General features: G+C 39.2%; 1 protein-coding gene across 2 annotated transcripts; it reads right to left on the minus strand.

Moving 5' to 3' along the window:
* Positions 1–898: 898 nt before the first annotated feature.
* Positions 899–10,194, minus strand: CD93 (CD93 molecule). 2 transcript variants are annotated; one of them, XM_069075511.1, is made up of 2 exons: positions 9,763–10,194; positions 899–9,568 (listed from the first exon to the last, which is right to left on the minus strand). In XM_069075511.1, the coding sequence occupies exon 2, from the start codon at positions 9,483–9,485 to the stop codon at positions 7,812–7,814; it is 1,674 nt and encodes a 557-aa protein (XP_068931612.1). In that variant the 5' UTR covers positions 9,486–9,568; positions 9,763–10,194; the 3' UTR covers positions 899–7,811. The 2 variants fall into 2 exon arrangements, with proteins under 2 accessions (XP_068931612.1, XP_068931611.1); XM_069075510.1 differs by having other exon boundaries at positions 899–10,194.
* Positions 10,195–11,004: the final 810 nt, after the last annotated feature.

Genomic DNA, 11,004 nt, shown 5'->3' on the forward strand with positions numbered 1-11,004 from the left:
TTAATTTCAGTAGTTTGTTATTTTTTATTATATTGACATGGCTCAGTCACAAGCAGTAAATGTTTCTCTAATTCTTTACATTATTTTCATTAAAGAGCATCTTATAATTGTGTCTATATAGGTATTAAGAATACTTTGGTAGACTGACTTCCAGATGTTTTTTGCATTTTGCATTCTGTTGAATGGGACTTCCTTTTTTATTATTCTCATCTGGATTTTGTTATTGCTATATATAAATGTTGTTGACTTTAGTGGATTTATTTTGTTTCCTGTTTCTTTGTTGAAGCTATCAATTGTTTCAATTAATTTCTTTTCGGATTCCCTAAGATTTTCTAAGTAAACCATCATGGCATATAGTCATGATTTTTCTTCTTTACTTTCATTTCCTTAACCACAAAACATGGATCAAGATACTAGCCCAGTTCATGGTACTGGTTCAAAGATCAATTCATAAATATATATAGTGTGTGTGTGTATTTATGTATGTATTTTTAATAACACTATAAGCAGTATAAGAATGTACTGTTATAAGAATATAACAATATAAGAAGTGTAAGCAGTACCCTTAATAAAAGGCATAGGTACAGGATGTTGCATGGAAATAGCAGCTTTGGAACCATCTCTATCATAACATATGCAATAACTAGCAACACTTTTGGTTTTAACATAGATCATAACTTTGCAATGCATTTCAATAGTCCTGTCAAATATATTAAATCAGGGGTGGCCAGGTGGCTCAGCAAGTAAAGAGCACCAGCTCCAGCGTTGGGATGACCTGGGGATCAAATCCGAGTTCAGATACTTGGCACCACACCCAGAAATAACTGGCAGTGTAACCTTGAGCAAGTTACTTAACCCTGATTGCTTAAAAAGAAAAAAAAAATTTAAATATATTAAATCAAGTTCATAACACATTTATTTCCAATTTTATTAGTATATGTTTGCAACAGAAGGCATGGCCAACTTTACATATGCAATATAAGAAAAAAAAGCTGATGTTTATTAAAAGCTAAGAAAGATGATACAAGACTTCACTGGATTGGTATTGCCTCTGCTGAATTGCACATGATTCAAGTATTTTTTTAATCACAAAGTGATGAAGTATTTATGCATAGATTTCCCCTCAACACAGAGTAAACCCTGCATATGACCCTTGGAAAGTAAGACAGACAGACATATCCCAAATATACATTAAAGAAAAAAACCTTTAGTTTAATTATTGCCATTCTCAGTGATTTCAGACAGAGGCGAACCAAGATGTTTTGTGTCTTTCATTCAAGATCAAGTCAAAATAGCACCAAAAACACATTAGAAAGTGGGAATCAAGGAGAAAAATCTGCCAAGGTAATTGAAGGAAATCCTTCCTGCCTGGCAGATAAGATTAACAAAGCTAGAAAGAAATGCTGTGCCATATATATGACAGAGACCAAAATAAAATTTATTACCAAAAAAAATCCTTATAAGAAATTACAAAACTCAGGAATCTTGTGAAATATTGTATGAAAATGGTTACCTTATTTTCAAGTGGAAACTGAGTGTTTTTATTATTTCTAAATTGACATATACCGATTGAAATAAATTCTAAAAGATTTCCATGTTTCAGGAATTTGGGCTTGGAGCCAGAAGGAAGAGAGCTTACAGGGCTTCATTTTTTTTTTTTTTTGAGATTGCTAGGTTGAAGTCACCCTTTCTTTCACTGTGAAAAGTGAAGGAAATAGGTTCAGCCTATTAAAAAACATTTCTAGCAACTAGACAGTAGTGCTTTCCTGTTTTCTTCATTATACAATGGAAAACCAAAGAAGGGGGAAAAAATAGGAAAGGGTTTTCCTACATGTGCTAAAGGGGCCATTATGTTTCTTTGGAGTTGCACTGATGTTTTTATCTGATTTCAGTCTCTGAGCTATTATTATGAAATATCCATGTGCATGTAAGTGATGAGACCATAAGTACCTAATGATAACACCCATATTCCTTTTTAAAAGCTCTTATATAATAAAGCATTGAAATTTCTTACAAATAAGACTATTAATAGCGTGGAGAGGATATTTGAGTAGCACATTCAACTGTACATCTGCAATAAGGGGGAAAAGGTGAATACTAGCCCAACCAATTCAGCCAACTTTTGTTAAAGAGCCCAATATGTGTAAGGTACAGTGTTAAGCCCTGGGGGTACAAAAATGATCATTATCAAAATTCCTGCTCTCCAAGGCTTACAATGCACTCACAATGAAAGGGTATAACCTCTACTCATACAAATGCTTTATTCATTATGGTTCCAAAGTAAACATTTTAGGCTTAATCAATCAGAAGTAGATGTTAAAATTATCATCATTTACAATCCTCCTCCTTTTTTTTTACATAACAATAACCCTGTATAGAATCACAGAATCCTGGGGCTAGAATTCAGTCTGAGAGGTCATTTTGTCCATTTCCCTGACTAAAATCAGAATTACTTAAATCATTCATTTAATGCAGTTGGAATAAAATACACATGCAAACACACATACACACACAACATGCAACATTATGGAACTAATACTGAGATGATCGAATCTTTGATAAACTGAAGCCAGGAATGAGATATGGCACTATTTTGCCTTTAAATCATTTGGTTGACCTAGGGCATATTGGGGCTATAGAGAATAATTAAAAAGAAACCACAAAGCATTTTGCTAGACTATAATCATGACAGAAAACACAACTGACACTTCAAGTAATTATCCTGCTCTTAGTTCTCCTTCACTTCTAAGCCCATGAGAAGCATTTTTTTTTACTCTTTTAACTTCCATCACCCCTCCTACTCCTCAAGGGGAAGGGGAGAAATGAGGACTCAAGTAAGGAGTAGCTAACAATTTTCACATGAAACTAAAGAAGTCATTAATGACATATTTCTGTATGCAAAAACTGCTCCTCTTAAATTATCTGCTTTGTTACCATGGAGCAGTACTAGATTCAACTATAGATAGAACCTCTCCAATAGTTTTCCACCCTGAATCTGTATAGTCAGAAAGATATACCCTTTCACTGGTATCTATCCTACTGCCAGTTCCCCATCTTTAGTCTCCTTCCTTCTACTACCTGGATCATCAGGCTTAGAAGACATGGATATGTAAATTTAATATACTCCATATGACAATAAAATTATAAAATGTGTTAGATAATAAAGCAGAAATAACTTTGGGGTTTGATAGAATTAAAAAGTTTGTTCACCATGGTCTGTCCACTTATTTTTCCTGGTTGGGTCACAGTCAGTGCCCTACACAAAGTAGGCACCTAACATGTTTTTTGAATTGAAATCACTTGAAATCATGAAGTACCATAGATTGATGGTTACACTCAACTCTAATATGTTTGCTGAGGGACAGTTAATGTCTCAGAGTATTTCCCTTCCCCACTTCACTACTTCCCCACACAAATACAGATTCTTATAAAACCAAGAAAATGGGTAAAGAATAGAGGAGTAGAAGGAACTGAGCCTATTTTAGGTTCATGGCATAATTTTTAACAGTCCTCTTGCTCGATTTCTTCTAGGCTCTGGAGATGGACACCCACTTTAAGAATGAAATTATTAAATACTCAAAGCAAAGCCCAGTGGATTTGGCCATGTATTGACTTTGAGGTAGTCTATTTACTTACTTAGTTCTCCCCCTTTTAACTCTACTGGGCAAATAAATGGTCCCTCTTTATCCAGAGTATAGATAATGGATTTACACACCCTCATAGAAACTTTTAGATTTCCTTCTATCTATTTGTGTTAGGCTAGTCTCTGACCTGAAGGTCAGAGAGCAGGGTAGTCCTACATCATATTCTATTATTTTACAATAATGAATATACTATGATGTATAATAACAATTGAGTACGTGATTCATAACAGCAAATTCAAAACTTTCTAGGAGATTAATCAAAGGTACTCATTGTGATGCTCAGGGAAAACCCTTCCTTCATTGTATAATAAATGCCATTATTAGCAAATGATTTAAATGAAGAGCTTGAAGTGACCCATAGGCACAATTTTTGCATGGAATTCTCCTTCTAACACGAATTAAGAACTGGACACTAGTGCAATTGGCTCACCTATTTTAGTGCTTTGACTGGTTGAACTACCAAGGTACTAATTTTGTATCAGATGACTAAAATCTTTCTTATCATAGTCAATTTGATTGTGCCACATGGCAACTGTCAAGTTCAGCTATAAAATACTGACAACAACCTGGAGGGGTTGGGCCACCCTATCTTAAAATTAATAGAAATCCCAGTGACCTACAAACCAAACCATCTTAAGTTACCTTTGGAAGCAATACATAAAATTCATTTTCCTTCCTATCCTCTCCCTTGGTTTTGCTTCTTGAAAAATAACAATAGAAATTTATATCAAAATTATAATACACTACATGTAATTTTATTCTCAAGGCCCTTTACTTGACTTGTTATGGACCATCCAAGAATTCCTTGGACTCTTCCTGACCTTTGAAATAGGTAATCCTCTTGGGTAAATTGTGAAGACATATTATTCCTAGAAGCAGGAAAACAACTTTGAAATGTCTTAGAGAGTGGTAGTTTCTCAGTTCATTCTCCTAAGCCACCAAGGTGCCCCAAGCAACACATTATATTCCTATAGACTGATCAGATGACTCCTCCTAATAATTAGGGATAAAAACAAATACCCATGCAGCCTGGTAAAAATGCAGGCAATCATTAAGAAGCAAAAATCTCTGTACATTCTGGTAGCATATGGAGAAAAGCCTTTTCAGCTGGTTCATTTTAAAATGTCATGATTATAAATGACATCTGCTTTGAAATAGCTTTCCTATATAAGCTTTCTTTTTAGGTATTGCTTTTCATAAAGACTTTTTTGCTACATCAATGTCTGTCATTTTAATTGATAAAATTAAGGACTTAATTAAAAGAGTGAAATGCAGAAAAAAAATTTCTTTAGGAAAATCTACAATTCCATTAGATTGGCTAGAGTCTTTACCCTAAATCTCCAACTGATTCCATGCTTCATTATTGTTCAACACTTCCTGGCTACAATATCCACTACAAATGTCAATTAATATGCTTTATTTTTAATACAAATTTCAAAATACTTCTGTTTCCTATATATACAATCACTTATACTCCCTTATGAAATCAGTTGAGCACGGTTAAATGAAGGAATTATAAAATTAAAGACTAGTGATGTATTCTGTTGGCTATAAAGTAGTGACAGAAAATTGATGAAGAAAATAGCCACCCACTAAGAAAGCAAGACAAGCTTTAGGTTTTTGTTTGTTTATTTTATTCTATCTCCTTAGAGGGTTTTTCCCCCACCTTTGGTCTATTATTAATTAGTATGTTTTTTATTAGCGGTAAACTGAAATCGCGTTATCAGTTCTTCAAATGTCTTATGATTTCCTCTCAACTGCATATGTTTATAATACAAAGTTATTATGTATCTTAGTGCCCAGATGTGGATATGCTAGGAAATGGTGAAGAAATGAGTTATAGCTAGTTCACTAAAGTGAGGGCTACGGACCAGTTTGTCTTCTGAGAACCTCTAGCAAAGAAGCTTAAATTACAGATTTAGAGCCTGAATGAAGCCCAGAGGTCGTCTAGTTCAACCCCCTTATTTTACAAACACGCAGATAGTAGATAGCTGAGCTCAGATACAAACTCACATTCCCTGATACCCAAACCCTGTGCCCTTTCCATTGCACCAGGCTATCTCCCCAATCTTCTGCCCAGTTTTCAAATATATTTTGTCTTGACACATTAATAAGTTCCCAATGAACACTTTCTGTCCCATAAATTTTTACCATATAAAAAGTTGAGCAAAAGTATTTAATAGAGTTATTGCAACTGGAAGACAGTAATGTAAGCTTCCATTCTTATAGTCAAAAATTTCAGAAAGAAGAAGAAGAGAGAGAGAAATAGAGAGACACAGAGAGGGGGGGGAGGGAGAGAGAAAGAGAGAGGGATGGAGGGAGGGAGGGAAACGGAAAGGGAGAGGGAGAGGGAGAGAGAAAGAGAGTTCGTTTTACCCTCAGTCACCTGGAACCATCATTTCTTTCATCCACTTTTAAGAAAGCACCCTGGAGACCTATCTAATTTCCCAAAGTAAATTCTTATCCCAGCTATCAAGTTGGCATCCAACCACCCATCCTACATATACACAGACATGCACACATTATGTAAATTCAGTTCAACTTCAGTAGCCAAATTGGCCCCAGGCTCAAGAGAAAAAAAAATGCTCTTCACCCAGGTTAATCACTGATCTGGGCAGCTATAATCAGGACTCAAGCAAAAAGGGGTGGTTCCTTAGATCCCTCTGAAAGCATGTTCATGAAGGACTCCTGACACTTTATCCCAATTGCCAGACCACATTCACTGATAGAAGGGTCCTCAGGCTAAATTCACTCTGTAGCTGAACACTAATAAAATTCAAGCCTAATGAATTGTGACCTTGTCCTGCTGCCACATGGTCTCAGTGTTTTCTGGAGACAGAGGGAATAAATCTGACATGGTACCTAGCTATCCAGGTCTGGAAGTCCCCCAGGGGCATTGCTTAATTGTATTTTTTTTTTATTTTTCTTTCTTTTACCTTTGGGTTAAACATTTTTTTTTAAATAGCACCTTTAATTCACTTAAAATAACTTCTGCTATTCTCCCCGAAATCATAGCCTTCTGAATAGCTTGAAAAACCAACAGCCTAGGAAAAAGGCATCCTGATTTCTAAAGACTTAACTATTAAGAGAATTCACTTTATACATGCCCATCTCAGTGAGTTTCTTCAATATCCAACTCATGGAAAACAAGCAAGAAAACAGACATATATGTAGTAACATATGCAGTGTTAATTAAGTGATCTCTTCAATATCATCTGACCTGAGGCACTATTTCCGTTTTTATAAAAAAAAAATTCATGGTTCTCATCCAACTGGATTTTTTCTAATATACTACTGAAAAGAAATGAAAAAAAATTAAAAAAAGAAATTTCTTGACATACAATTTCTCCTCCCCCAGCCTCTTCCTTCTTTTTTTCTACCCTGAACACTTCACAAAATTCTGGTCGAAAAAAATCAAGTAAGCCCCAATGGAACATGAAAAGGGACAGTACATGTCTGTTGTTGTGATTCATGAAACATTTATGTAACCACAATACCAGAATCCAGTTCACCATAAATCCTATCACTGGGTTTTAAAAGTTCTATGTATGCTGCTCACTCATAGGAAATAGATGTAATTTCAAAGCATCTGCTTTGAGAAGAGAATTGACACAAAAAAAGAATGCCCCCAGAACACAGATTTACCATTGTTTGCTTCAATTCCAGTTCCAAACTTGAGAAGCATGCTGATATATACATGAATGTGTGTGTGTGTGTGTGTGTATATATATGCATATACACATAACTGTATATATGTGCATATGCTTATATATTATTTTAGAATGTCATTTAAAGTTAATGATCATAATAGACTGAAACATAGGCTGTCTTGGCAAATGTTCTCAATGCTCATAATCCGTTACACAAGTATAGGTATTGCAGTTCATTCTTATTATGTGTGTGGACATATAACAAAAGAGCTATGAACGTATGTTTATATATTCTTTACATGTATACACAGATATCAAAATACCCACAATACCCTTGTGTCTGTAGCAGTTTAATTTAAAGTACTGTTCTGACAGATTGTTCATTGATTGTGTTTTGTCTCCTGACTTCAGTTTGATCTCTGCTGGGATTCATAGCCTCCAAACAAGAATACTTCCCTCCCACCTCCCCCTTGCTGGCTTCCCTTGCCTCCATCTCCTCCCTACAGGTTGCCAGGCTTTACCTGTGCTCATTTTCTACTGCCCTGGTCTCAGTCTGTTCAGGGACCCAGGAGTAGCAGTCAGCTGCATTCTGAGAAGACTTCTTCTTCTCTGCCCTTTTTGCTTTCTTTTTGCGATAGAGCACTAAACCCAAGGCCATAGCCAAAAGAAGAAAGGTGGCTGCTACTGTCCCCAAGATATAAAACAAAAGCAATTTCTGACCATCAGTGTCATCATCACTGCCATTTGCCAAGGATTCTCCTTTCTGAGATCCTCCATCAGTGGTGGTTACTGTGGGGTGGATCATGCTGGAGATCACCTGAATTCTTGGCTTCCTACTGAATGCAGGAGGCCTGGAAGTGTCTTGAGTGATGGGAGGATTAGTCTTTTGGGAAGGTTCCCCCATCGTAGGTACCACATTGTAGGGAATGCTAGTTCCTGGGGTGACCTTGGGTCTCTTAGTTGTGTCCAAATCTGAGGGAGAAGAACCACTGTTCTCTTTTTCTTTCTCCTTTTCCTTTTTCTCATTCTCCATTTCATTCATCTTCTCTTTTTCCTTCTCCTGGTGACTGCCACCTGGAAGCCCTGATACATTGTGATTGGCAATGCAGGAGACACCATTGGGTGCTAAATTCCATCCTGGTTGGCAGCCACACAAGAAAGAACCTGGTCCATTGTAGCAGAAGCCTTCACAGGGGTTTTCTGCCTCAGCACATTCATCCACATCCTGGCACTGGGTTCCATCCTCCCCAGTAGTCTTGTAGCCCTTTTGGCAGGCACATTGAAAAGAGCCTTCAGTGTTGATGCATAACTGTGCGCAGGGAGAGCCATCCCCAGCACATTCATCCACATCCCAGCATTCCATTCCATTATGACCTTGAGGCTCATAACCTGGGTAGCAGGTGCAATGGAAGCTACCAGGAGTGTTGACACAATTGTGGGCACATGGGGACCTACTACACTCATCCACATCATCGCAATCTAGTCGATTTGGAGTTGGCTTGAAGCCTGCAGGACATTGACACTCATAGTGCTGTCCAGGACCTCCGGGACTGCACTTTGCCTTTCCCCTGCATGGGTTGGGATGACAGGGGTCCCGGGGAATACAGGTCACCAAATCGTCTAGAAGACGGTATCCTGGACGGCAGCCACAGAGGAACGAACCATCCCCTCCTTCTAAGCACTCCTGCTGGCAGCCACCATTGTTGAAGGCACAGCCATGACTTGGGGAGGCACAGAAAGGGCCTGGGGTGCCCCAGTCAAACAGGTTGGGGCTTCGTTCCTTGCACACAAGGTAGTGACTTTTCTTTTCACCTCCATACCCACAGTTTACATTGGCTGCTGAGGCAAAAGGCACAGCAGCCAGGGAGGTGCTAGTGGCCCCAAAGGGTGTTGTGTAGGTCACTTCACCTGGCCCCCCGAGAGCCACAGGGTGGCACATACCTTTGAAACTGAACTTGCACACGTAGCCCTCGATGTTTCTGCCTGGTGAACCTGGTGTGCCACATGGACTTTCTGTCCACTTGGGGACCAGGTGGGCAGCAGAAAGAGAGAATGAAGAAAGATCCACAAGGAGGGAGGCACAGCGCTTGGAGATGCATGTGGTCATGGGGTCCTTTTGCCAGTTGGCGTAAGATGTGTTCTCACCTCCTCCCACCCAGCTGAAGCCCTTTAGTGGGTCATCAGGGTCCATACACTTGCTTTTTTCCCGTTGAAGCCCAATCCAGAATTTGACTGAACGGGCTGGGGCTTCCCTGTCAGGCAGCTGGGCCAGGGCTTCTTGGATATGCTGGGCCTCTTCTTCACTCTTTACTGTGGCCAGGTTTCCCCCATTGGTACTGCAGGCGATCTGGGCCTCAGCGGCACTGAGCTTGCCCCAGTGGGCAGTATAGCAGGCAGTCCCAGCACACACAGCAGCTGCCTCCTCCTCCTCCTCATTGCTGGCCCTGGCCCAGGACTTAGGGCTGAACAGCATCTGGGTAAGCAACAGCAGGATCAGCGGTGGGAGCAAGGCTGTCCCCATCGTGGCTCTCAGCTTTCTCTCAGCAAGAAATGAGGGCCAGATCAGTGGCTGCTGCCTCTGCTCACACTTCTGGAGCTCCTATCTCAGGCCCCAGCTGTAGAGATGGGATCTCAAAGGCACAGACTCATCCACTCTGAACACAAAGGAGAACCAAAAGGCAGCTGGTGTTTCACGTCCCCTTGACCCAAGGCGCATCCTGTGGCTGTTGTGTTTCTTATTTCTCACCGGAGACGGGGCTTCCTGTAGAGAACAGTTGTGTGACTCCTGTTCCCTTCATGATTTTGTTGTTCCCAAGTGGAGCTACTCAGCGTCTCTTTGTCCCTGGCTTAGTCCTGTGGAAAAGCTGCACTGAAGGGGGAAAAAATGTAACCCAGAGATACTGTATACTTTATTTTGGCTTCATTTTCTTTCCCATCTGCATGAGAAACTGAACTGGCATGCTGCTATCTGAATAGGGCTTTTTTTGGGTAAAGAACTTAAAATTCATATTCATTGGAGGGACTTCTGCTAACCCATAATAGTAGAAAACAGTCTTTTGGTTCACAAACAAACCTTGTACCCAAGTAGGGAGAGTGGGGCAGGGTGAGGCGAAAAGAAGCTGCCCTGAGATCTTGGGACCCGATGACATGGATAGTCATGATTTCAACCTTTTGGGGAAGCAACCAAACATTTCTTTTGCATATCTCATGTTCTCAATTAACTTTGAGAGCCTTATCATTCATTCCCTCCATGAACTTTAAATAAAGAAACAAATCTCTAAATAGGAATTGGGCCGTGGGAATGTCTGAGTTCCAAATGCTGTCCCAAGCTGTTTATGGACTTTAAACTAAATTGGATTATGTAGGCAGTTTGCAAAGCTGTCAGAATCCAGTTTATTAAGTCTTGAGGAAACAGGTTGTTTGACAGACAAACATCCTGGCAAAGGGAAAACAAAATTCTCCTGGGCTTGATTTTCTTTGAGTTCGAAACTGATGACTTCAGCTCAGATGTTAAAGCTGTGCAGTAGATTTGGTATATTCTGGATAAAGTGTCAGAGCTGTGTGAGAGAGAAAGATAGAGCAGCTGCTGCAGGAATTCCCCTCTCACCCTATAATTAGTCATTTAATTGCTTAAGATCCCTGCTTGTCTCCTCAATTGCCACTACACACACACACACACACACACACACACACACACACACACACACACA

The sequence above is a fragment of the Petaurus breviceps genome, unplaced genomic scaffold (assembly GCF_028583685.1).
Source record: "Petaurus breviceps papuanus isolate PSGF00001 unplaced genomic scaffold, PetGlider_PUasm1.0 90919, whole genome shotgun sequence".
Taxonomy (NCBI): Eukaryota; Metazoa; Chordata; class Mammalia; order Diprotodontia; family Petauridae; genus Petaurus; species Petaurus breviceps.